The sequence below is a fragment of the Cnephaeus nilssonii genome (genome assembly GCF_951640355.1).
Source record: "Cnephaeus nilssonii genome assembly, chromosome: 4".
Lineage (NCBI taxonomy): Eukaryota > Metazoa > Chordata > Mammalia > Chiroptera > Vespertilionidae > Cnephaeus > Cnephaeus nilssonii.
The window spans coordinates 77,436,554-77,463,951 of record NC_137075.1 but is presented as its reverse complement, the minus strand read 5'-3'; the positions used below and the strand labels follow the sequence as shown (position 1 = coordinate 77,463,951).

The window sequence follows — 27,398 nt, the reverse complement described above, 5'->3', positions numbered from 1 at the left end:
CTATCCATTGAACCTTTTCACTTAACTCCTGGGAATGATCCCAGGTTTCTTCTTTACCCCCTGGATCCACCCAGTCCTGGCTGTTCTACTTGCTAGTATTCATCTGAGACTAAGTGACCATTCTCTCTGCTCCCATAATACCCTGGGCATGCTCCAATTTTGGAATTCATCTGCCATTACTTACTATGGACCTTCTCTCCCACCCACAGAAAGAGCCTCAAAGGGTAGACACCACATCTCCTCATTTTGTATCTACTTCCAACACAAGTGGGAGCTCAGTAAATATATTCTGAGCCCAACTGCATTTTCTTCTTTGAAATGGAATGAACAGTATCAAATGCCTCCAGATGTCCTGATTAGCTCTTCATGTCTACAGTAAGTTGAAGATTGAAACAAAATTTTCTAATGGTGATATTTTTTCCCCCTGGAGATGAAAAACAAATTGTCAATCATCTTAGGAAAACATCCATTCTAAGAAGCCAATTTCTGTTGGAATGTTTCTGATTTGAATTCCCTCATCTGTAAAGGAGAACTTGGCACTCAGTACTCTTGGAGGTCTTAGCTGACCCTAATATTTTATAATTCCATTGTTGAAGATAAACTTGGGGAACTGGATACAAGGAACTCACTGTGAATGGATAGCTCCCCCAGGGATTGGCAACATGACCAGCCTTACCTAACTTTTAAATAAATTATTTACAAAGAGTACCCAATAAAATCTTGATAACAATGGACACACTAGGATAATGAAATGCCAATCTTGGGAAGATATGCTTCTAGTCTCCAACCACAATAGCCTTCTTTAAAAGCCCTTGAACTTGCCATGCTCCCTCCTGACACTGGGCACCTGTATTTGCGATTCCTTATCTTGAATGCTCTTTCCTTCCCTCTTCACTAGTTACCTCAGCTCAAGAGTCATGATCAGATCAAATCACCCTACTAGAGGTTCTCACTCATGGCAATGCATTCCTCCTCTGCACAGTTGGAATTTTCTATTAGTATGATTATTGGGATGATGTCTTTCTCCCTCACTAGACCATACTCTCCACAAGGGAGCATTTTTGTTTTTGCTCATCATCATCATGTCCATGTCCTTGGCTGAGAGTCGGTACTCAATAAATATTTGTAAAATATCTCCAAAGGTTGTTTAAGGGAGGAGAAAAGTGGCTAATGAAGTTCATTTGGGGGGAAGGGTAGCTATGCTAATAAGCTAGAAAGCCTCTGAGCTGTCACTCACATCCTTGAAAAAGGATCTTAGGAGTGAAGAATTGAAGTCACTTTCTGGTGACAGTGAAAGAACAGGCACTGGATGAGGCCACTATGTGGCACAGCAAGCATGACAAGCTAAGAAGAAGGGAGACAGGACCTGGCCAGTGTGTCTCGGTTGGAATGTCGTCTGTACACCAAAGGGTGCCAGGTTTGATCCCCGAGGCAGCCGATTGATGTTGTCCCCCTCTTTTCCTCTCTCTAAAAATCAATTAAATTTTTATTTTAATTTTTTTAAAAAGAGGGAGGGAGATGGGATTATGACTAAAATGTTCAGAGTCCCAGGAATAACCTGGGTAAAGTAAGGGCTCACAGTCAAAATCCGATGTGAAAGTGTAAGGTACTGAGAACCCCACAGCTAGCATGTCATCTCTGACATACGAAAATAACAAATCTTTCCAGATCAAGAAAGAACAGACCCAGTTCTCAAAGCAGGACTAATGTTCTCAGATGGCAAAGGGAAAACTGAGCTCCTACATTTGACTTTCATCTTCATCTAAAAAGAAGACTTTTCTCACTAGAATGAGTAGAATAAATGGAATTGAATTCCAAAATAGGTGAGGTAACTGTAAGAGTCAAAAATTCCAGGTTCACATGAAAGACATTTGGGGATTCTGAAAGTCTGCTGATAAGAAAGAGGAATAAGAAAGATGCCAGCAGATGGGAAATCAGAAAGGTATTGCCACAGTTTTCAAGAGGGGGAGAGGAATATATCAGAAAACAATGACACAGCATGGGATATTCATCACTGAACCAACATGTGAATTGATTTGGAAACAGATGACTTGTGAATTCTAGACAGGAAGGCAATGCTCACAGGGACGGCCTCACAGTGGGCTCTCCGAGCAAAGCTATGCCCAGCTAACTTCAGAACACACGGTATCTGGAATCAGCAAAGCAGCTGATGGTCCTTTATTATATTCTTGAGAAATAAGAGTCAGATTATATTAGAGATTGGTATATTCATGCAGATCCAACAGGTATGTTTACTAGTAAAGCCTAACTTAATATATCTTATCTTGGAGGGATACTGCAAATCTTACCAAATTCTGAATTTTTAAAAAAAGTCAAATTAGGTGGAGATTGTTCTCTCAATTGGAAGAGATTTCAAAGGTGATTTTCTTTCAAAGTACTGTGCTGCATAGGTATATGGGTACAAGACAATATGTCAGGTCTAGCGGTCAGAGGCTGTGGGCCAGTTCCACATGGAGAAAATTAAGAGCAAATTCCTACAGTAAGCACTTGGAGCTTGTGGATGAAAAAGGGGTCACAGGCTAAACCTAACAAACTAGGGGAGGCCACATGGCGGGCCTTACACCCCCCAAGACCGAAAGTAACCACAGAGAATGCTCCGAACATAAACATTCCTAAAAGCAGATGTAGATCATGGCTGGTAGTTACACCCTAGGCCTGTAGTTTCCTTGACAAAGTGCAATTTTAATCTTAAGTAAATCTGTTATCTTTTTGCATCTAGGATAACATATCTTTGGAAAGTCAGCCTCCTTTTCCAGACCTCTCAGGGTACACTCACTACACCAGAACACCAGACCAAAGAACCCCTCATTGTTATCTTGTTTCTGGAATACCATCTCATGTGCTGTAAATGTTAATTGTTAACTTTCGTATGCCCACCGATGTCTCATTTTACTTTTTATCCAATCCCAGAGATTTCCCCACTTTGCTTTCTCCCACCTCCCTAATCTACCACCAATGGATTTCATGTAACCCTCCTTACATCTCCTCCTTTTATCCTAATATATAAAATAAGCTGTAAAACTGCCATTCTCCAGAGCATTTTATTAATCAGTGAGATTTTGCTTCCCAATAATTGTCAGTTTGGCTCAAATAAACTCAAAAATTCTTTACAGGTTTGGATGTTTCCTACATTGACAGGCTTTAAGACTAAAAATTGGTTATCATGTATTCAAGAATCCAGCATGCCAAGAACTGCATATGGCACAAAATGGTCAGACCCATGAGTTGAAAACTGTGTTGAAATGTGCTGTATGTTCAAGTGTAACATGGTGAGGAAGAATAAAAACAAGCTGTGCTCTTCTGTAACATCTTCCCCACTCAACATGCCTGAGATACAGTCTGCGCTTTGTCAACAATAGCAAACCCAATGTGCGCTGGCTGGCGCCAGGAGTTTGGGTTGAAATGTCAATGATGGCTGAATTCCCCTTGAATACAGCTCATGAAACGTGACAGAAAATAGTGCCCATCATGCTGCTCAATGGGATCCATGCCCCTTTGTTTCCCTAACTTTTCTGTAGGGTTTGACTTTGGAAAAAAGTCAATGCCCCTGTAAAATTATTCATGAGCACTATCTGGGCTCTCAGACAGCCAACAAGCCCAGGACAGGGGATAAACAGTCCTTTTTCCCTTAGCAAAGTGACTCACGGACTGCTTACTTCCCAGCCTTCTCTTCTTGCCCATGCCCGGTTCCAGACTTTCCAACCTAAGGCAATGGGCAGACCCTTCTCTTGCTGTATCTCCCGGGAACTGGGTTTCTGTTCCTTCATGAAATGCAAGTGAACACATTGAGAATCTGGGTCAGAACACAAGCGGAAAAGCACAGAAATGTAATTGGCCTGTCTCCTCTCCCATAGGCACAGTCAGCTAAGAGAGAGAAGAAAGTCATGTCAGAGGGAACCTAAGGTACTATCTTCTAAAGTCCTATGGGACAATTGCTTGCAGATGGTGCCATCTTTATAATTTTCTGGAAAATAAACACCTCTACAAAAAAAAAAAAAAGAGAGAGAAAGACCTCGCAAACAAACAAATAACAACAACTCCATTTGGACAGGTCAGAGATATCATCCAATACAGAAAGATCATTAAACTCCAATAAAGTCCATCTTGGGACATGTACGACGTATGAGGCTGTCTGGTGCCCCCAAGTTTCTCCCTGTGCTTTCGGGTCAAATGCACACCCTCTATGATTCCAATGTGCTCTTTACTGTGTGGGAAGTCCAAGGGCTTTCAAAGGCTTATCCTTAAGACTCGCTCTCCGGCCAGTACCCTGAATGGAATTCAACTATCCTGTGAAATAAATCCTCAGGATAAAAATAGCATTTGCATCTCTCCTCATGCAATGTGCTCCCTTCAAAGTCAACCATCACAGTTAGAACCTGCGCGTGGGATTGAAGACAAAGTGCAAACCTAAAATAAATTCTTAGAATTGAACCGCAGATACCAAGAACTGAAACAAAACTTCTCAAGATGCGGCTGATACCGCTTCACCAGAAACCACATCAAATTAATGTCCGTCCCCGACATTTTGGGACAGATGAAACAAGCAGACGCAGAGGCGGGCACATCCTACACAGGAACCCAAGCTTGCTGCCTCTCGGCCATGTAACGTGGTGCTTAAGAGAAGCCTCTGAGTACTCAAGAAAACGAATTTAGACCTTACTGCTTTTCCCCGCTGCTGGGGTCTAAATGTTTCCCCTCCAACACCCCAACGCCAAAAAATTCATGTGTTGAAATACAACCCCAAAGAGATGGTATTAGGAGGTGGGCCTTTGAGAGGTGCTTAGGCCATGATGGTGGAGCCCTCATAAATAGAATTAGTACCCAATCGCCATCACCAGATGCCGAATCAAGGCTGGCACCTTGATCTTAGACTTTCAGCCTCCAGAACTGTGAGAAGTAAATTTCTGTTGTTTATAAACCACCCAGTCCATGGTATTTTCTTATAGCAGCCCGAGTGCTATGCCTCATTTTCATGAATAAAGTTCCTGATCACCAGGAGGGTTATAAGAAGCCATACTTTAGTGGTACTCCTAGAATGTAAGTCTCGCCCCAGGAGACAGTGCAGGTCAGTGTTTAAAAACATAGTTTGAATTCTGGCTTCACTAGTGATCTGGTTATTAAGGCTTTCTAAGACACAGTTATTCATCTAAAGAACGTGAACAATGTTACTGTTATATAATAACGCTGTTAGAAGGATCCAGGGAGATGTGCAGATAAAGTGCTGAGCCTGTAACAAGAGCTCAGTTTAGCTGCTATTGCCATTGTTATTATGATGATGATTTATAACAGAAATCCCTGTCTAGTAGGGAAGTCACTGTTCTTAAAAATTAAATGTGTATAAGGCTCTCTCTGGGGTAAACAAAGCAGAGATGGGTGGATACGCCATGGACAGGAGAACAAAAATGAGTTCAGGGCCCAGAGTCTGACAGCAGCATCAGGAAGGACTCTGAACTCCCTCCGCCATCAGAGATTGTATCAGTAACCACTGCCATCCGTGGGCTGGGCAGGACACTGTGACGGGAAATTCCACGGTAGAGCCCCCAGGAGAACACCGTGCCTGGGTAAGAAAGCTCACAGCACCGCTGTCTACGGTCACCTGGGGCAGCTCCCCGACTCAAGAATGAGTGGAGATTCCTGAGGACCTTTGAAGGCAGTCCCTGTGCGGGTCATGCGGCCTGGCTCCTGCTCTGCACCCGCTTCTCTACCTCACTGCTGGGGCGTGGCTACATGTAGCTGAGGAGACATTTCGGTAGTGCGCCTGTTTCCCTCCGTCACTTTCCCACGTCTTTCTGGCATCATCAGCATCCTGCTCCAGTCTTTACTCGTCTCCCTCCTCCCCTCCTCTGCTGACTCGTGGGGCACTTGAGAAAATGCCCTGTTGCCAGAGTTCTCTCGCACTTTGATAATGATGCCAATTCTGTCATGAGGTCGCAAAAGGAAAAGCACATAGCAAGGCTAACAAAGAGCAAGTTTCAATCAGGAAATTCTTTGACATCCATTCTCCTCCTATAAGAGAGAATTTTTCTCAAGAGACGGCATCTCAAGAGAAAATAAAGAGTATACGTAGCGATTAAGTTATAATGTGATTTAAAGGGAGAGGGATGGTGGCAACAGGGAAAAGAGGAACATTTAAGACTACCGATTGTCTGAAATCCACGATTACGTTCCCACTTTACCTAACCTTCTTCTGTCTGATTAAAGTTTCATCTGATATTCCTTAGGCTCTAACAGCAGCAACCAGATTTCAAGCCCTTTCAATGTATGTTGTATTATGATCAAAGGATTGCGTGCTGTGAAATGGAGTCAAATAATATTTGGGAGGAGGCTCCAAATGAGAAATATCATCAGACGGGACATTGCGCATCAATAGTTCACCTCTCGGAGTCTCAGCTGGTGAGCCGCCACCTTATCTGAGTGGGATTCTCAACTCAGGGCAACAGTGATCACACCTGTCTGTTTAGGCAGGGATTTTTTAAATGGAACCAATCATTTCCAACATTAAAGAAGAAAAAGAGAGAGCAACAATGTGTTCAGCACCTTGCAGAACTTGGCTATACCAGGCTGTTAGCAAACCCCAGCTGAGCGAACTCATGAATAGTCTCTTCTCAGCCTATTTTACACACCACATGGGAACAAGTTTTACTCTACAGGTAACGTTGATCACTACATTATTTGTTTATCCTAGTGGACACTCAAACCTTTGTGAATTTAATTCCCCAAAGATTTCAATATCATGAGAAATGGAAGGCTGGGTTAAGCCAGGGGAGGGAACAGGCTATGAATTATGGGAGGAGTTACAAGCAATCAGAACTCACCTGTAGATGATGCCTTTCTCGTGCAGGAACATGAGCGCTGAAATGATTTCTGCAGCATAGAAACGAGCTCGTGCTTCATCAAAACGACGCGACTTCTGGATGTGGAACATCAAGTCGCCCCCATTCACAAACTCCATCACAAAGAACAGCCGATCCTGGATACAAGCACAAGAGAGGATCCCATCAGCATCAATTACCTGGAACATTTAGGGTTAATCACAGGAAGTAAGGGACACCTAACAGTGCGTTAACCATCACACCTGGGCAGAGAACAACCACAGAAAAAGGAAAATGCTTTGGACAAATCAGCCAAATAGTCGTCTAATGACAGCCTCAGAGTGACCCCCAACGTTAGAAATCCCCTTAAGTCCATCAGAAGATCCCTGAGTCAGGAGTGGGGATGTAGATAAGGAGATGCTGTCTCCACTGGCAGGAGCTCTCAACCCAGCAGGTGAAGTGGGCTCCTTAAAAAATGACCAATAAATACTGTGTACTAAGCACTGTGCAAGTGGTGTGGTCAAGGGCTGGGACATGAAGACAGCTCGATGGAAGAAATGTTTAAGTCTCAATTACAACATGATGGCTCCGAGACTGGCAGTGTTAAACACTTGGTTTCTGGCACCTCTAAGATCCATGAATCTCCTCTCCCCCTCCCACTAACATTTATGAGTCCCAGGGTAGCCAGTGTTAAATTAGGTGCTAGGAACTCAACAGGCAAAACACAGACACAGCCTCTGCCCATACAGAGCATGGTGTGGGAGACACACATTCCTTAAAACAACAGCAAACCCAGAAGTCACATAAACAAGCAAATTTACAAATTCTGGTAAATCCTGCGGAGGAAGCCATGAGATCTGGTCATCTGCTTGGGGTCAGGAGAGGTCTCTGAGCAAGTGGCATATAAGACCTGTAGGACGAGCACCACCAGGACTGGTGATCAGCCTTCTCTGAGGTAGGAGGGAGGGTGGGATGTCATTTTGTAAAGAAATTGGTATTTTACCAACTCACAGAGGATGTGTATACAAAGAACCCATCTTCATTTGTGGTTTTCAGTGCCGTCAGCTTTGCTCTGAGTGTTACAGCTGAGCTGTAAGCAAAGGTAGTGTGTTCTCGCTCACCTATTCTTCACTAGTTTAATCAGGCCCATCCTGATGAGAAGACATTACATCTTCCCACCTCCTAGTCCTGCTTTTAAGACCTTGATTAGAAGCGGGTGGGGACAGTCCTCTGCATCTAAAAAAACATCTCTCTCTGGTCAGGACAAGCAAGAATTTAAGAGTGAGAGGGAGTGACAGGATCCACACCCACAAAAACAAAAACCAAACAGCAAAAAAACAACAAACTCTTACGGTTGGTCAATATAAGCCAACAGACAACTAAATACAGCAAGCTGTCTAAGCTAAGGGCCTTCATTTGGGTGTGACTGACAAGGAGGGAGCGGCAGAGTTGGGTGGGATGAGCTTGGGAGTGCAGTAGTATTCCATGTTTGCTGCCTGGGAAGGACTCAGGTGGATGAGCGGGTTAGGGATGGGGTGGAGGGTAAGTGTGCGATTGAGACACATCTAAGAGCTGCATCCACACAGGCAGTTGTTATGCTGATGTTGTGTTCATTTGGAGGGGTGGCCAAGGCCGGGCGAAGATGAGTGGCCCTGAACCACCCTTATGGCATTTAAAAAAAATATTTCTTTATTTATTTCAGAGAGGAAGGGAGAGGGAGAGATAGAAACATCAATGATGAGAGAGAATCATTGATCGGCTGCCTCCTGCACACCCCCCACTGGGGATTGAGCCTGCAACCCAGGCATGTGCCCTGACGGGGAATCTTGAACCCTGACCTCCTGATTCATAGGTCAATGCTCAACCATGAGCACACCAGCCAGGCCCCTATGACATTTTTGCTAACCAGACTGTTCACTTTTTTCGTGGCTGTTACTGGCAGTCATGTGAATTCCAATAACCAGAAATTCCTGATTACTGGATTGGGGTCAGTAGGTAAGTGGCTATTCTGGAAGTCCTTACTGGCCTAGCGTTGGTAAGGCAGCAGGCATAGAAACGATGAGGGCATTCCAAGGAAAATGTCATCCATTTCTAGTTGCCACCCCTCCCCGCCCCCCCCTCCCCCCCCCCCGCCCAACCCACCAATCATTCTCCTATCTCAAGTTTGAAAAGCCAGACCCTGGGCTAAACTCCAGATCTGGGGAAAGGAATACTGTCTTCCAATCCTGCTCATCTCATCTTTCTCAGGCTCCACCCCGGCCCTGGAAGCAGAATCTCTATAATGGGGTTGGGTGGGGGAGGAGGGGGCGGGGAGGAGGTGATGCACAGCACGGAGGTCAAATGCTTTAGAACTGTGAAAATCCGGGTTTCTTTTCCTTCAGTCTCATTTCTCACCTCCTGTCTGGCGCCACCTAGAACAGTCGGTACAACGCACAGCCCGCAGGCTACAGGGAACTCTGAGTAAGCAGGAAGTGGGAACAAGCCAGCTGAGACAGAATATTTAACGAAAAGTCATGGTCCATCTTATCACAGACCCAAATAACGTCACAAGGCAGAGAAATAAAAACATGTTTATCACCTAGCCACATGTTTCTGCTGTGTGGAAACCCGTTTATTTAAAGCCTTTGTCTTACTTCAAACATCTGCTACAGAGGCAGTTAAAACCTGGCAGCAATTTCTCTGACATTTCTTTTGCAGAAGAGATAAATACCAAAAATCTCCAGCCTTTTGCAAAGAAGGCCCACTCACCACTGGGTGGTGGCCACGGTGATGAGTGAAGAGAGAGAGGGGCCGTTATCAGAAATGAAATGTCATTGTCTGTCAAGTGTGGTTCAGTGGTTGAGTATGAGCCCATGAACCAGAAGGTCGCAGTTCGATTCTGGGTCAGGGCACATGCCCAGGTTTCGAACTTCATCCCCAGTGGGGGGTTTGCAGGAGGCAGCTGATCGAGGATTCTCATCATTGATGTTTCTAACTTTCCCTCTCCCTTCCTCTCTCTGAAATCAATAAAAATATATTTAAAAGAAATAAAATGTCTTTAAGCATATCCTCAGGTGAGGCTTCTAGAAAGGGTGCAACAAATAGCAGTGGCTGTTGTGCGGTGACTTGTGACGATGAAGATGTTTTCAGTAAAAAAAAAAAAAAAAAAAAGATCATAAATGTGAATGATTCAGTTATAGCCAAAGATGCAGATATGCACAGAAAGGATGTCTAGATAGTGACAGAAGTCAGCTTTCAGTTATGGGATCTGGGATGACACTTATTCCTTCTTTATTCTTTTCAGTATCTCTAAAGATTTCTATGGTAAGTGTGCATTACTTTTATAATTAGAAACAAACCAAAGCCACATGGACTTCCCCCATAGTTTTCTAATTTTCATCTGAAGGGTGAAAACTGGGACATTGAAGGGATAGTTCAAGGTGGTCTTAGAGAGCAGTTACTGGGCAGGGGGTATCAGAAAGCAGATACAGACTGAGGGGCCTTCACTCCCTCGCTGCCCACTATCGGGGCCACTATTGACCACCTTCTCCCTTAGCGGCCTTTCTGATGCCTGAAGTCACCAGGCCGCCAGGCTTGTTGGAACGACATGCAGAGAGAGACCGAACTGGCTCTGGTTTGTTCCCAGGCTCCACTGGGAGCCAGGGTCTGAGTTCTGGTCTGCAGGCTTACTGGAGGCACTCAGAGATCCTTTCTGCTTCCTTTGAGGTTCTCAATAAGAAGGGACATTTTCTAAGCACTCACTCTGCCAGGCCCCGGGTGGGAACCAAGGGTTGTAAAATGAATGAGATCCCACACCTCTCCACAGGAAGCTCTCAGACATGTAGACAGAGCACACACCGCAGGGTGCTAAGTACAGGGGGGCACAGAGGGTGTCACCTGGACACGGAGCAGGGACAGCTGAGCAGCCGGGGGTGGGACTTAGGGAAGGCTGCTAAGAGGAGCCAATTCTCCAGCTTGAAGGATGAGGAAGCACCAGTTAGGCTGGAGCACGGATGGAGGGGGCAGGGATCATGGTGAATGAACAGGTAAAGTAGTGTCAGGTGTGGGTCAGGATGTCGTGTCTGCAAAGGGAACGGTCCCCCAGGGCTCAGGCTGCGGGCCTGGAGCATCCCTGTAACACATACGGCTCCTTTCGTAATCAAGTGTTGGTAGAAAAAGCAAAAGGCTGGTTAGGCAGCTTCCAGTCACCCCATCCCCAGGTCTCCACTGCAGGACTCAGTCCTGTGAACACACGATCACTCAGCTATTGGTCTCTACCACAACTACAGGCCCGGTGTCTGAGTTAAAACAGGTGACGGCTATGGGGTTTGGCTTGGCAAGGACTCCAGTAGGTGTTAGAACCCACTTCCCTGACACATGAAATCAAACAGCATCAAATACAAAAACAAGTCACTCCGGCCCTAGCCGGTTTGGCTCAGTGGATAGAGCGTTGGCCTGTGGACTGAAGGGTCCCAGGTTCGATTCTGGTCAATGGCACATGCCAGGGTTTTGGGCTCGATCCCCAGTAGGGGGAGTGCAGGAAGCAGTTGGGGGCAGCAGATCAATGATTCTCTCGCATCATGGATGTTTCTATCTCTTTCCTCCTCTCCCTTCCTCTCTGAAATTAATAAAAAAGTATTTTTAAAATCTAAAAAAAAAAAAAAGTCACTCCAGCTGCGTGTTCCTCCTCCACATGAGCTCCACGGGCCTGAAGAAAACCTTTCCCAGGTGGCGCCAGCCCCTTAGGAGGCAGAGGCCTGTGTGTGAGGTCCCGAGAGGAGGATGACCCCGGCCTCCAGCTCCTCTCCCTCCCGTGCTGTTCCGGAGCTGGTCTCCCTGAGTACCTGACCCACACGAGGTCACGCTCCACAAACCCAACAGTGAAGCAACTGCAGGAAGCCTTCTGGGATCCCTCCAGGGAGGGAGGCCGGGCAGGGTGGGTTAAGGCTGTCATGACTCACTTCTGGGGCAGGGAAGAACTCCCAAATCCCACCCTGGTCAGCGACAGCAAAGGCGGCTGCTTCTGCATCGAATCTGTGCAGATAGCTAAGCCTGTGTAGACAGCCATCCCAGTGTTTCCAAAGTCCCTTTCCCAGAATCCGGGCCTGGACATCTGCTCAGTTTCCCTGAGGCCTCTGGCTGCTCTAAAGGCAATTTGGCCCTCCCCTGCCTTGTAGAAACTTAAGGTCCCAGAGAACTGGCTTCACCTTAGCTCTAAAGCCAAGTGGCCCAGTCCTTTGTCCCTCCCTCTCTTTTGTCCCTGATTCAACCAACCACCAAAGCAAGTCATTAAGACAGGTGAAGAGCACCTGGGGGAATAAAAGCAACTCAGGAATCCCTTGGTCCCTCGCCCTGCTGGTGTGAGTTACAGGAAGCCAAGGAGCTGGTGCCCAGTTAATAATGGAACTCCTGTCATCACCTGCCTGGCTCCATTAACCTTCTGCAGCCTGGGCCGTCTGCCCCGGCTGTTATCAGGGCAAGACTGTTCATGTGCCAGGCCAAAGGGGATAAAAATATCCCCTGAACTGACAGTGGCTATCAGGATAAGCGGCATGCACTCTTAAAGCTCCCCAAGAGGATGGCTGCGTAGGAGGTAAAACTGATGGGCATTTGGCATGTAGAAAAGTTCGAGACTAAACAGCTGGGTGGATGAAAGTGATGTGTTAAGATGGTACCTGGGACAGGGTGACATTGCCTCAGGAGGGTGACCAGCCGGTGAGCAGGAGCCAGAGAGAAGCTCCCCGCGGGTCACTGTGGTAGACAACCTTTGGAGGTGACTGTTCAGCTCATTGATCCCTGCAAACGGCTAATTGGACCAAGCTCGGCTACCCCACAGTCTCTTTCCCAGAAAGTTGGAACGGAGACGTTTTAATTTAGGCAGGAAATGAGGAAACAAGAGTTGGAGCTGAGGCTGCCTTTGTGGTGTGAGCATGTGAGATGTCTGCGCATATCAGAGTGGTGAAATCCTGATGAATGAACGAACAGACGGCGAGAAGAATGAAGGAGAAACAGAGTGAGGCAGAGACAAGCAACCGGGGAGCAGGAGTGAGCCGAGAAGGAAAACCTGGGTTCCCTATGTCTTCGCATTTCAGATCCCTGGAGAGGCCCGGCCAGTTTCTGCCCTTGTGTTCCAGGAGACCTCCCCTTTATCCTTCAGTCATCATCATCACCTCTCCCTCATTGCATGACTCCAGTTAAGTTGCTTTCTGTTACTTGCTACCGGGAGACTTTTAACTGCAACACACACCAGTTATTAAGGGGCAGGAGGTTTCCTTATTTATAAATTTGAGGTAATAACATATCATGGAGATGGTGAGAGGATTAAATGCACAGAACGGGGCCCAGAGGAGAATCTTAGCAAACAGAAGCCATTGTCATTACTACATCACACACAGGGACTAAAACTACCTCTAGGAGCCCTTGTGCCCAGCGCCCGAGTCCTGGTGTCAGCAGAGGCAGCTCAGCTCCCAGGCTGCGCTCCAGAGCCAGGATGCCTGAGCTGTGAAAGCAGCTCCCGCTGAGCTGTAGTTATTTTCTCTCTCTCAAAACTCCCATCTGAAAAGTGGGGATAAGAAGATGACGGACAGGTGTACGAGGATGAAATGACTTAGGCTCAGCGTCTCCAACAGTGCCTGGCATACAGAGACTGCTCCATAAATACTAGCAATTATTATTACCACCTTCTTCTTCATCATTTCCACCTCCACTGTCCCTTCAGCTGCCACGGCCACCTGCTCCCGGGGCCCTGGGCCCTTGGGCGGGCTGCAGCCCATGCAGCAGTGAGCTGCTGGCCGCCATGGAGGCAGGGATGGTGCCTCGCTCAGGGAGCTCCCAGACGGGCAAGTAAAGAAGAATAAAATGACGGCAGGAACAGCAGCTGCGGCACCCCCGCCAACTCAGTGTGAGACGGGAATCTACAGGGTTCAAAAAATCAGGAGGACGCCTAGGCCAGTGGCTGGGGCAAAGGGGCATTTCCTCGTCACACTTGGCCATGACCTTGACCTGGTGAGGAGGACTTTCCTTCTGGGAAGTGAGAGCTAAGCAAGGGGTTACAAAACTAGATTTGATAATGAAAATACGTTAACCAAGTTTCAGTTCCAGAAAGTTTTCTAATTTTCTGAGATCAGATTGTAATTCATATTCTCGATTTCAGGAGTTCGTACTCATACTCATTATCATTATTGCAAAGCTTGTGCTACCCCACAACCACTTTATAGTGAGACTTTTTGTAGTAGCGATTCTCCTCTCCCATAAAGTTGATTCACTTTAATCAACAGAATGAGAAAGACTTGTCTGTTTACAGAAAGAATCCATAGTCCCTACAATCTACAAACATAACTCTTATTTAAAGATATATTACAGTGAAGATGCACATTATTTTTTGGAAATAATTCAAAGACTAGAAACAACAGTAAAAGTTAATGACTAATTATGGTTTTAAAGCAACGTCAACCTGGGAGCCACATCTAGACTCCTCTACCCGAGTTCTAAGAATTGTTTTGGAATTAACTCTAAATGAACCAACCCTGTATCAAAAGCTGCAAAGTGCCATTGACCGCCGTGGACAAGCAGGACACCTCAGCAATGGCACTGTGCTCCATTTCTTATAAGTGCCCCTGCATTGTGATTCCTCTCCAACGCAGTCAGCTACAGGGTGAATAGGGAGTTCAAATAAACAGGAAACAGTTACTGACGTCAAAGAGGTCACGGTGGAAAAGCACCCTTGTGGGGAAATGGCATTGCACCATTCCTGAACCAGAAACAACTCGAATTTAACCACCTTAAGAATGATTACAAAGGCTTCAAGGCAGAAACAATGAGAGAGAATCTAATGCCTACCTTTCATTTTTTGGCTTATTTTGCACAGCCCAGAAGATGGCAGAGGTTAATTCAATCACCAGCAACCCCTCTGTCAGCCCCTGGGCATGATCCATCCCGCCTCAGCTCAGAGACCCAGTCTTCGGGAAGGAGCAGTATGTCTCCAATAGAAGGAGCCCTTAGGGGCTTGCATTTCAAACCTGGAGGAACACATGGCTCTCTTTTCAGAGACCAAGCGTTGTCCTCGTAAACTGGATGCACTGTGGCCGTGTCTATATATATATATATATATATATATATATATATATATATATATATATTTATATTGATTTCTGAGAGGAAGGGGGGAGGGAGGGAGGGAGGGAGGGAGGGAGGGAGAGAGAGAGAGAGAGATCAATGATGAGAGATAACCATTGATTGGCTGCCTCCTGTATGTCCCCTGGCGGGGGCGGGGGGGGGGGTCAACCCTGCAACTGGGGCATGTGCCCTGACCAGGATTCGAACCATGACTTCCTGGAGAAGGTGCTAGGACCTTCGAATCCCTTGACACTCAACCACTGAGCCACGCCAGCCAGGCAGTGGCCATGTCTTTTAACGAAACTCAACAAGGCTTCTTGGCATATGTACCAGACTAGGGAAACAACGAGGTGATCTAACTTGCAGTTCAGGACACTGTGAAGCATCTGGGCCAGGATGTTCTTAACGCATAAATAAGCAGCAAACATACTTAGCATAATCAGGGACACGGGGAAGTCTACCCTTCCTGGCAGAGCCCCTCTGATGTCCCTGGTCCACACACACCGCGCCCAGTATCCCTGTGCCGGCCACACTGGCTTGTGCGCTTGATCTTGTTTTCCATAGAGGACCTGAAACCTTTGCAGGCAGAGCCCAGATGCCACCAAGCATAGTGCCTGCACCCTGGTGAGGGTTAATAAACCCTTTCGGAACTAACATGGCAGGAGGTGATTTTTGTTTCCTGATACAATTGAAACCAGAATGGTAGGAAAGCCTGGAACAAACTGCCTGGATTCCTTCTATCCACATGTTTTATGTGACTAAAGTGCAAATAGCTGAAGTGCCTTGCCCATAGTTGAAATAGTTTGTGGAAGAATTCAAGAAGCGAAGCGGGGAGATCCCTCTGGCCTGGCACAACCCGGTCCGGCCTGCCCAGGCTCAGCGGCTGTGGGGCGGCAGCTCCCGATGTAAATTATACGACGGGATATTTGGGTAACATCTTCCTGAAAGATCTTCAAGGATTGCAGAAGATAAACACACTAATGCAGTTGAGAAGGTGGTAAGGTTTAGGGCGAGGGGAAAAAACCCTGCTTTCCTGGTTTGCAACTTGGCTGGATGCAAAGATGTCTGTAGATATGAATAGCCAGGGGTCTGACAGTAATGAAGAGGACTATGACCCAAATTGTGAAGAGGAAGAGGACGAGGACCCTGGGGGGATAGAGGGCTATTGTGGGAGTAGCCAGCAATGTGGAGCAGCAGGGGCCGATGCCTTTGATCCTGAGGGAGTACTAGTTCATCTGCTTGACCTACAAGGAGTCCGAGGGTGCTCTCAATGAGCACATGACCAGTTTGGCTGTCCTAAAGGTGTCTCATTCAGTTACTAAATTTATATTGGTCATTTCTACTTGCAAGTTGCAGAGATAATGGACAGATACAAGTCTAATTTGGCTCAGCTGCTCGTTGAGGCTCAAGTTCAGCCCGATCCATCGAAACATGTCCCCACAGCCCATCCCCTCACCACTGTGCAGTGTGTATGCAGTTTGTGCGGAGGGAAAACCTACTCTCGCTGGTCTGCTAGCACCAGTTTTGCCGCAGCTGCTGGGAGCAACACAGCTCAGTACTTGTCAAAGACGGCGTGGGTGTGGGAGTCTCTTGCATGGCTCAGGACTGCCCACTTCGAACACCAGAGGACTCTGTGCTTCCATTATTGCTCAACGAAGAGCTAAGAGACAAATACAGGTGCTACCTCTTCAGGGACTACATGGACAGTCATTGCCAGCTCCAGCTGTGCCCTGGTGCAGACTGCCCCAGGCTCATCCAGGTACCAGAGCCCAGAGCTCGCCAAGTCCAGTGCAATCGGCGCAACGAGGTTTTCTGTTTCAAGTGTCGTCCGATGTATCACACCCCCACAGACTGTGCCACAATCTGGAAATGGCTCCTAAAGTGTGCCGATGACTCTGAAACAGCCAACTACATTTGTGCTCACACTAAAGACGGTCCCAAGTGCAACGTCTGCATTGAGAAGAACAGAGGCTGCAATCACATGCAATGCTCCAAGTGTCCATACAGCTTCTGCTGGGTGTGTCTAGGACAGTGGTCGGCAAACCTTGGCTCGCGAGCCACATGCGGCTCTTTGGCTCCTGGAGCGTGGCTCTTCCACAAAATACCACGGCCTGGGCGAGTCTATTTTGAAGAAGTGGCGTTAGAAGAAGTTTAAGTTTAAAAAATTTGGCTCTCAAAAGAAATTTCAATCATTGTACTGTTGATATTTGGCTCTGTTGACTAATGAGTTTGCCGACCACTGGTCTAGGAGATTGGAAGGCCCACGCAGCGAGGACTATGAGTGCAGTAGGTATAAGGAGAACCCCAACGTCGTCAGCCAGAGCCAGCAGGCCCAGCCAGGGAGGCCCTCAAGAAATACTTGTTCTACTTTGAAAGGTGGGAAAACCACAACAAGAGCTTGCAGCTGGAAGCACAGACATACCAGCAGATTCATGAGAAGATCCAGGAGAGGGTCATGCATGATCTGGGGACGTGGATTGATGGGCAGTATCTACAGAACCCTGCCAAGCTCTTGGCCAAGTGTCGATACACCCTGCAATACACATACCCGTGTGCATACTACATGGAGTCTGGGCCCAGGGAGAAGCTGTTTGAATACCAGCAGGCTCAACTGGAGGCTGAGATTGAAAACCTGTCATGGAAAATGGAGTGTGCGGACAGCGATGACAGAGGGGACTTGGGAAACCAGACGCACACAGCCGAGCAGCGGAGGAGGGCCACGGCACCTCGGCTGGACACGGATATGCTGGAGCAAGCATTCATGGCTGTGAGATCTCCCTGCTACTGCATTGTATGCTGGGGTCTCTGACTTTCATGACCCCAGGTGGCAGCCAGGACTCCACTCCTGAGAGACACTGGCCACACACCTTAGTCAATTTGTTTTGTTTTCATCTTTTTGTTTTTTGTTTCTTCTACGTTAGAGGCCCTGTTGAATTGGCCTCTTCAGGATTTTTAATTACCCCTGGATGGGAGGGAGGGAACATTTTTTACAACTTAGGTAATTTCCAAAGGTTGGACAATTGTACAAACAAAAGGCAAAGCAATCATAGGATTACACAGAGCCCATTAAAAACATAAATTGGCATCGGAGTGTTTAGAAGAAAAGAAAAGAAGTGGGTCTGCTTGATGCCACTTCCCTTTATTTATGAAATCCTGGGTTTTCTCTTTTACGGTTCAAATGTAATTGTAAAGGAAATACATGAAAATTTGAGGAAAAATAAATACAATGGCCCATAACCTTAACACTCAGAGACAGAAGCCCAAATGCAAGGAGAAACAAAAATATTTGTGGCTTTTAGCATCCAGAGAACTAGAGATTTCAGGGAAAAATGATTTTAACTAGAATTTATTTTCCCCTTACATCCTATTTATACTTAACACTTGATAGCATATTTAAAGAAAAGAGAAAATAAACAAATATATCCTTCTTTTTTACTTATACTACCTATTTCCTGATGTACTTAGTCATCAAAACCATGATTTTTTAAACAGTTACATACTATTCTCAATGCCATTTCTATGCAGTCCTACAATTAGCTGCACTTCTAATCAAGCAATGGAAATGAGGGGACATGATATTAATAGTCTAGTTACTAAAGATAATTGAGTCTGGAAAAATAGGCATCTCAGAGTAGATTACTGCTAACTGAACATGGTGTTTTATTCTGAATTATATTACCAAATCTAAACTCTGAGTTTAGATTCACAGTCAAGATAGCTTAGGTGATTATTTACTTTTTTAAAAAAGGTTTACTTACTTAAAAGTATGCACTATAGGATTCCTTTAAATCATTATTTCACATAGAGCAATTCTCTTTATAAAGATTTTGTTCTAAGCACCAAATGATAGCAGGTCTGTTGGCAATATTTATGGATTTAGTTTGTATGAGGCTATAGAATAAAAAGTAGAAATGCCATTTATTTAGGTCATTTTTACATAACAGAGGTTCCTAAACTTTGCAACCTCTCAAAGCAGCCACGATTTCATCTTTTCCTCCGATCTGTGGATGACTGAAATCTTTCTGTCTCAAGGGAAGAGATTCTGTGTTTGTCTGATTTAACATTTTGCCCAGTTAGAGAAGTAGTGAATTGGCCAAGAATATCCCACATCTGCCTCAAGACAATGCCTGGGAATCCTCGGGCCAAGAGGCTGTTCCTTCCCCGCCCCACGGTGCACAGTGCTCCCTGAAGTCTGTCAGAATGTGCGCTCTGCGTGCTATTTTGAGCTTGGTTCTTCCAGTGAGGCCTCAACATGCTCTCCTTGGACCCTCTCTCTGGCTGGGGAACGGGATGTTCAAGCAAATGACTCCCCACAGCCTCTTCCCAAAGCCTTTCTGCAATATGGGTGAAACACTGATCTCCACTGTCCACTGAGGAAGGAAGAGGCAGACCTTACTACAGCAGGAGGGGGACCAGAGTAGAGGCAAGTCTAATCGGAGGAGGGGCCAAGTGATCTGAAATGGATGAAAGGTTTGCCCAGAAGAGAGGGCATTGTGTTAACTTCGTATAGAAGCTTCAGTTGGCTACATGGAGTTCAGACAGGCCCTTTATTTTATTTTTTTTTTTTTTCAATTTTTTATTAAGGTATTATATGTGTACATATCTTACCATTGCCCTCCCCACACCCCACTCCCATATATGCCCCCACCCCCCAGAGTTTTGCATCCATTGGTTATGCTTATATGCATGCATACAAGTCCTTCGGTTGAGACAGGCCCTTTAAAGCGCAAGGATGAGAGCACAGATGAAGGCGGAAACCTCACCCCACATCCACGGGTACTTTCAGTCTGTTGTGAACTGACTTCATCTGGCCACTGCATTCCTCCTCCTGTGAAATCACTTCCTTCTGATTCTTCCTGCTGACTCCTTTCCACCTTTCTCCACTCTTACTTAGAATTCCCTCTCCAGCTCTCCTCTCTTCTCCATCTATTAACACCTACTGAACTATTTTAAATTGTAGCTTCTACCAAGAGGACATTAAGGACAACAAAATCTAATCTCTCATCTGAACCCCGTTTCTGAGCAAGAAACCTCTTATCCCTGGATTTCTTTCAAAGTGAATTCATCATATTCTCTTCTCTCAACTGGCTGGAACTCTGACCTCTCCTCTCAATTTCACCTCCTTAGTGTTTCCTTGATTTCACTCCCTCCCATGACCGCTGTCGTGGAGAAAGCAGGTCTAACAGATGACTGGTTCAAGATCCTTCCCAGTCCTCTTCCCCCAGCTCCTCCTCCTGCAGACAGCCACCAGGGAGCACCCCCCAACTCCCCCTCCTGCAGACAGCCACTAGAGAGCACCCCCAACTGCCCCTCCTGCAGACAGCCACCAGGGAGCACCCCCAACTCCCCCTCCTGCAGACAGCCACCAGGGAGCACCCTCAACTCCCCCTCCTGCCGACAGCCACCAGGGAGCACCCCAACCCTCCTTCCTGCAGACAGCCACCAGGGAGCACCCCAACTCCTCTTCCTGCAGACAGCCACCAGGGAGCATCTCAACTCCCCCTCCTGCAGACAGCCACCAGGGAGCACCCCAACTCTCCTTCCTGCAGACAGCCACCAGGGAGCACCCCAACTCCTCTTCCTGCAGACAGCCACCAGGGAGCATCTCAACTCCCCCTCCTGCAGACAGCCACCAGGGAGCATCCTCAACTCCCCCTCCTGCAGACAGCCACCAGGGAGTACCCCCAATTCACCCTCCTGCAGACAGCCACCAGGGAGCACCCCAACTCTCCTTCCTGCAGACAGCCACCAGGGAGCATCTCAACTCCCCCTCCTGCAGACAGCCACCAGGGAGCACCCTCAACTCCCCCTCCTGCCGACAGCCACCAGGGAGCACCCCAACCCTCCTTCCTGCAGACAGCCACCAGGGAGCACCCCAACTCCTCTTCCTGCAGACAGCCACCAGGGAGCATCTCAACTCCCCCTCCTGCAGACAGCCACCAGGGAGCACCTCCTCAAATATAAATCTCATGTTGCTCCCTGACCTGCCAGATCCTTTCACCTCCATGATTGAGGGCTAGCTTCTTAGCAATGGATGTCAGACCCATTATGGCTTTGCTTATTCACTCCCCCCATTTCCTCTCCTACATTCCTGCTGCATCAATTCTTTTGGGACTTCCTAGGCACATCATACATTTTAACTCTCTGCCTCTGCACTGAATGACCTCTGTCTGGGAGGCCTGTCCCCCCTCCTACTCTACAACTGCAGGGCTCCTATTCATCCTCAAAACCCAGCTCAGACAGCCCTTCCTCTGGGAGCTCTCCATCCTCCCCGAGGACCACCTTATGACTCTCTTCTCTCCATCACAGTGTTGTTGGTATCTGTGTTTAGCATGATCCTTGGCTGAAAGTAACTGGAGAACGGGCCCACGTTTTGTTCTATATGTCTTCAATCCCTGGCACATACGTGTGCTCAGTAAACATTTACTGAGTTGATTTAAAAAGGCAAGATAGATATATTACCATTCAATATAGAAACAGCCAGTGTCTCTAGTGGTTAGGGTTTACTTTCAATATTTAGAGACCGCTGAGTTTTGAAAAGAGCATCTAAGGTATCTGTATCTTTAAGATGAAATGACACACATATGCAACACCTTAATCAATAAAGAAATAAAAAGAAAAGATGAAATGACATTTCCATGTGTGGAAAACAAAAGAAAGAAAATAGCCGTTTGTTTTCCGCAAAGCACATTTGTATTGCTACCAGCACATTTGTCTACACTGGTTGAAACATGTTTCTTCAAGCTTTGCTTATCACAGCTAGGCATCCCTGCGAATTCAGGGTGGAGGTGACGATTTTCATAAAATACCACTGAGTCTTCGCCTTGACGGTAAAGTGGAAGTATAAACACTCAATGCCAAAACAAGAGAAGCTGTGGTACTTCGAGTGCTGGCTTTTAAACACAACCGATTTTAAATATATGCTCACAGAGCTTATCCTCTGCTCCCTACTCGCCCCCAGGCTCTGCTAATTCTGCCTTATCACAGCAGGCTTCCCCTCCCTCATCTTCCACGGACCCTGTGCACTTCCGCTGTCCTCCCAGCCCAGGGCCCCAGTCCCGGCAAGTGCCACAGTGCAGCCACCGATAGCTGGGCCCCAAACAGGAACTTGGCCTGTCCATAAACTCAGGGGATGGAGGGGGTGGGGGGAAAAAGATAATGTTTATATTTTATACGGAAGATTTGACACTCTTTGCTTTGGCCCCTAATAAGTAAAGTGATCTTCTAGCCCACTTGACTTCTCACATGTAGGACAGACCACTGAACTGACATTCACACAAGGCAGTGATTTTCAACCCGGAGACACTTGGCAACATCTGGAGACATTTTTGGTTGTCACAACAAGGGAGGTGCTACTGGCATGTAGTGAACAAAGGCCAACAATGCTTCTAACTCTACTATACACAGGACATCCCCCTCTGACAAGGGGTTATCCCACCCCAATTGTTAGCAGTGGGCAAATGACAACACATTATGCAAATGAGTGATTTTTTAATTATATATTTTTGCTGGAAAATTCGCTGATTATTAAAACTATTAGTGGACAACAGTGTGGTGACTGCGGGAGGGGAGAGGGAAGTGGAGGGAGGTGGAAGAGGGCATAGAGGGGATAAATGGTGATGGAAAAAAATAGAATAAGCCATTAGACCTGTCAGTGAGGGTCAGCGTGGAAGGGGATAGTCCTGAGCCAGGGGGAAGGGAACTCCCTCCTTCAGATCGGTCCTGAAGCCGGAGTGCAGAGGACAAATCGACTTAATGGACAGGCAATCCCACAGGCTTCCAGAAGAGAACCTTCTCTGGGATCTAGGTCAACTCCCCCTTATCTGTGCCCTACGCTGTCGGTTGTGTCTCATTCAACTGAACCGCCTTTCACTACTGGCTCAGAAGGTCTGGCCAGGTTGGACACCGGCTAGTTCCATGGCTCTAGGAGACCATGGCTTAGTGCTCCTGGGAGTGAGGAGGTGAGAGGCGCCAAAGGAGAACAGGGAAGTAGACGTGTCCACTGCACAGAGAGAAACAGGTGCTGGGAGGGGAGGGGTTTGCTAGAAGAGCTCTCCTCTCTTGTTTCGGTTGGGAATTACGTGTGACATCATTTGAATGTTTAAAATATCATATACCACACGCCATCAGAATGGAATTAAGAGGCTCTGGGAAGAGTTCCAAGACTCCCTTCGTAACACCCAAGCGATAAATCATTACAGGCCGTCCTAAAAAAACAGGTAGGGGTGAGCTGTAAATACAGCCTGCTCTTTTGCTCTACAAACAGACTCAAAGTTGGACAACTCGCACAGAAAGAAAACAGAAACTCCCTGGGTGGCCCTGAAGAAGACAGGGCCGGCCAAAGCCCTCCAGCGGAGCGGGGAGGGTCTGCAAGGTGTTCGCTGACAGCAGAGGCAGGAAGAGCAGTCTGCCTTGAGACAAGGGCTCATGTGGGGGGTGCAGTGTCCCTGCAGGGGCTGTCGGTAAAGAGACCAGTCACCCCAGACGGACAAGGAAGACTCCCCAGAGAGCAACGGTGAGCAAGGGAAGCAGGCTGGGCTGCTCTTCCCATGACTTCTGCTCCGGGCCCCCGGCCCAGTAGTGCAGGGAACCCATCACACGCAGAGGCAGTGCTGGCTTGGGACTCCTCGCGATGATAATCCCCACCACGTTCTAAATTCACCGTAGCCGTGGCGGGGAGGTGGGGAGTGTGCTGCATTTGCAAATGGACTTCAAGACAAGTCTCTTCTAAGCAGATGGCTGCTCTGAGCCTGCCCTCGCCAGCCATCCAGATACATGTGAACAGCCTGCCAGGCCCGCGGAGGCCCCGGAGCACAGCTCCCCAGGGCAGGGTCCACGCTGCTGCGCCTTATTCCCTGCTGCCTGAAGGCACTTGCTGATTGAAAGCATAACTTCGGTCCTCACCTGGCAGGGGGCTGTTCTCTCTTCTAACAAGTGGGCTGGGTTTGCACGGCCAGACAGGGCCCCCTGGCAAGCTCTGGGCCTAGAAGGGGTAGACACAGCTGGGCTTCCACAAGGGATGATGTAATTGTGGAAAACGCACGTATATCTCAAAGCTAGAATATATTATGGTCTGTGGTTTCCACCAGAGCAGTCAGCTTTTTACATTGCACGATTCTGTTTTCTGGGTGGGAGGTGGGGGTGGGGGTGGAGGTGGGAGGACCCACTGTAGCCACTTCCAGGTGCAGCTTCAGGCTCTGTGGCCCAAAGGCCCCCATCAGTCAGGCTGGAGACACTCCAGCGTCCTGGGGAAACACCTCCCATCCCGTTGCTGCTCAAAGCTCAGGTGCTCGTTGGTGTGTCAGTCTTACAGCCACGCTGGCCCATTCCTGTGGAAAGACTGACAGGCAAGGCTGTCCCCCTGAATCCAGTGTTTATTTTCGATGCCACTTCCTGTTGCACACGATGCCTGCATTTGCTCTGTGCAATCTACTGCACACTGCTGTTCCATGTGCATTATCTCCTCTTCCCGGCTAGACTGAGGAGTCAAAGAACTACTTCCCTCGCCTAGTGCTCAATCAGTGTGACCCCGGAATGATGGTCTTTCACTAACCTATTTGGCAGATAACCCATCACATTAAAAAAAAAAAAAGTTTTTTAAATGTTTTTATTGATTTAGAGAGGAAGGGAGAGGGAGTTAGAAACATCAATGATGAGAGAGAATCATTGATCAGGCCCACAACCCAGGCATGTGCCCTGACTGGGATTTGAACCATGACCTTCTGTCTCATGGGTCGATGCTCAACCACTGAGCTACACCCCCCGGACAGCCCAACACATTTTCATTCCCAGAGCCAGTCCTGGCACGTCCAGCCCAGTGCTTCGTGCAGGGCCCTGGTTGGCAGACTCCCAGATGGTCGGGGAAAACCATAACCGAGACTCACACCATCGAGCTTCATGGGTCACAGGGAAACACGGGGCCAAGTCTGGCCCTGGCAAGCCTCAGACACATCTACAGAGCTGTGCACACTCCACGGGCCATCTTCCCAAACACAGGGGTGGTGGGTCCACGTCATCAACAACGACTGTGGCGAGCGACATCAAGGCCAGTCACAACTGAATAACCTCAAACTGCAGAAAAACATGCCAACCCTTTCAAACCCTTTTGTCACACGGAGTCTCCTGGCAGTCCCACCCAAACAGAGCAGGCCAAAGGAACAGCACGAACCTCGGCTTCTCTCATTTCCCCCTCATTTTCTCGGCCCTGTTTACCCCCAGAAAACTGGGAAGCCCGGAGGCCCGAGAGGACAAGGCAGAGGTCCCAATAACCCCCTGCAGCCCAGGGGCTGGAGACAGCCTGTGTGCATTCTGTCCCCAGACGGAACACTATTAATAGTTGGGATCATGCCCAACTGGGAAACACCATGTTCTGGCTCACTTTCTATTTTTATCTGAGCCAAAGGCAAACTTACAACCAATGACCCATAAGCGGACCGAATCAGATTTGTGGTAAGTCACTGCTCAAGGGATAAGAGGAAACCTAGTTCCAAACATAAAGAGAAAATATCCTCCGGTATTTCAGAAAAGGCCACAAAACTATATATATATATATATATATATATACATACACACACACACACACACATACACACTGCCTTTATTCCTAGCGAATGTCATTATTCTCAGCTGCACACATTCCATAGAGAGCACGTTTCTATGTGCAGCATGATGGCCATGGCGTAGATTACTGAGCTGGAGGACCTGGTTAGGGACCCAGGGCCAGACTCTTCCTTGCTGTGTGACCTGGGGCAAGTTATTTAACTCCTCTGGACCTTGGTTCCCAGATCTTTACAATGAGGATAACCGTTTCTGTACCTCCCCGGACTGTTTTGGGTATTAAATGAAATGTTTCATTCAACAGGTATTTATGGAATGCCAAAATGTGCAGTTTTATGGACACTGGTAATGATACCATGCATCTAAAACATATGCCAGGGTCCCAAAGGATAGCAGCTGCTGCCCTTTCTTTCTTCACCCAGCCGTTCTGCAAAGCACACGCTCTGAGGCTCCGAGAATGACCAGCTCACCGGAGGCACCGACAGAGGCCTCCGGAACCTTCCTCCCTTGGGGGGCAAGTCTTCCAGCTTCTTCCACTGCATGTCCCTAACCCACCATCTCAGGGCCTCGTCCGCTTACCCAGGACATCACTGCGACTCCGAGCACCGGGGCCAATGCTGCTCCAGGAGCCACGGGTGCCTTCTCGTCCCCCAGGCCAGCTGCTGGCAGCCCCTGCCAGATGCTCCCTGAACACTCGGCTGCCCCTGCCAGATGCTCCCTGAACACTCGGAAAGAAATGGCAGGACTGTGCAGGGCTGCGGGGCAGCCTCCCACCCCCACGTGCAAAAAACCAGCCAGAGGGTCACTTTCTGGAGGTATTTCTGCCAATAGGTCTCTGATGGAAGAACATAGGATTCAGGTGGAGGTGCTTATCTGGGGAAAAAATCAAAAGAAGGGAACCTTCCTAAAGACAAGCCAGAATTAGAAGCCGGGACTCTCATACAAAAGGTTGCAGCGTAGTCACCTGTCTGAGGAAATTCTGGAAGGTTCATCATTCCAGGGCCACATGACTCTCTTGTGTCTATTTTTCCTGCCTGTCTGTCTCAACACATACACATGCACATGTACATGCACATACACATATACATGCACACACACCTTTGCCATGGAGAAAATAATACAGAGAAAAGAATGTTTTGGTGACATGTCTTAAGCCTGGTTTCAGTAGACTGAAAGCATTTTGCACAAGCCGTGTAAGGGCAGCATGTAGCTCACAGGATTCCAGGACCCCCTGCCCTGCAGGGGGTGTGGGGGGGATTTCTGCTCTGCGGAGTGGCACGGGGGAGTGGCTTCTTATCTAAAGCGATGCCCTGCCAGGAGCTCTGGGCACCTGCTTTGTGGACGACCCCTGCAGGCTGACACCCAGTGGACATCCGGACACACATCAGTTAGTAGCCCGGGTGTCCTGAGGAAAGAACCAACAGGTAGAGAGAGAGAGGGCAGGAGGGAGGGGACAGCACTGGGCCTCTGTCCCTGTAGAGGGAGGGGCCCTGCAGTCTGTGGCCCACCTGCCTACGCAACATGTCCCGACGCAAACTTGAGCATCCCCCAAAGAAGGGGCTCCGCAGGGCTCACTGTGCGGGCCTGGCCGGGTCCTGCTGAGGAGAGGCAGCTCTCGGCAGGGCGCAGCGTCACATGTTTTCCAAATGGAAACCTTTGCTTCAATAAACTGGGTCTCTGAACAAAGACGGAAGCATCTGACCAGTATTTACTCTGCCGCTCCCCTTCCTGCTGGTGCGGGTCCTTTGTTCTTCCCTCTGGGCACCAGGAGGACAGCCAGAGTGGAAGCCCTGAGCTGGGGGTGGGGGTCCCGGATTCCAGGCCGTAAATGCCGGGGGCCCAGCTGCTGACACAGCGGTCACTGGTGAAGATGAAAGGAGTGTGACGGGAATGTAACCTGAAAGGGTGGGGAAG

The 27,398-nt window shown here is 47.9% G+C and overlaps 1 protein-coding gene and 1 pseudogene across 2 annotated transcripts in view; one reads left to right on the top strand and one right to left on the bottom strand.

Moving 5' to 3' along the window:
- The window catches only part of PRKCH (protein kinase C eta), a 219,408-nt gene that overhangs the window by 53,798 nt on the left and 138,212 nt on the right, over positions 1 to 27,398 (bottom strand). Inside the window, exon 10 of the mRNA XM_079768547.1 lies at positions 6,837 to 6,991. Coding sequence (XP_079624673.1) covers positions 6,837 to 6,991 — 155 coding nt within the window. The remainder of the gene's footprint in view (positions 1 to 6,836; positions 6,992 to 27,398) is intronic.
- LOC307097565 (E3 ubiquitin-protein ligase ARIH2-like) lies at positions 15,989 to 17,736 on the top strand (annotated as a pseudogene). The gene is made up of 2 exons: positions 15,989 to 17,012; positions 17,197 to 17,736. The product of its transcript is annotated as an E3 ubiquitin-protein ligase ARIH2-like (transcript).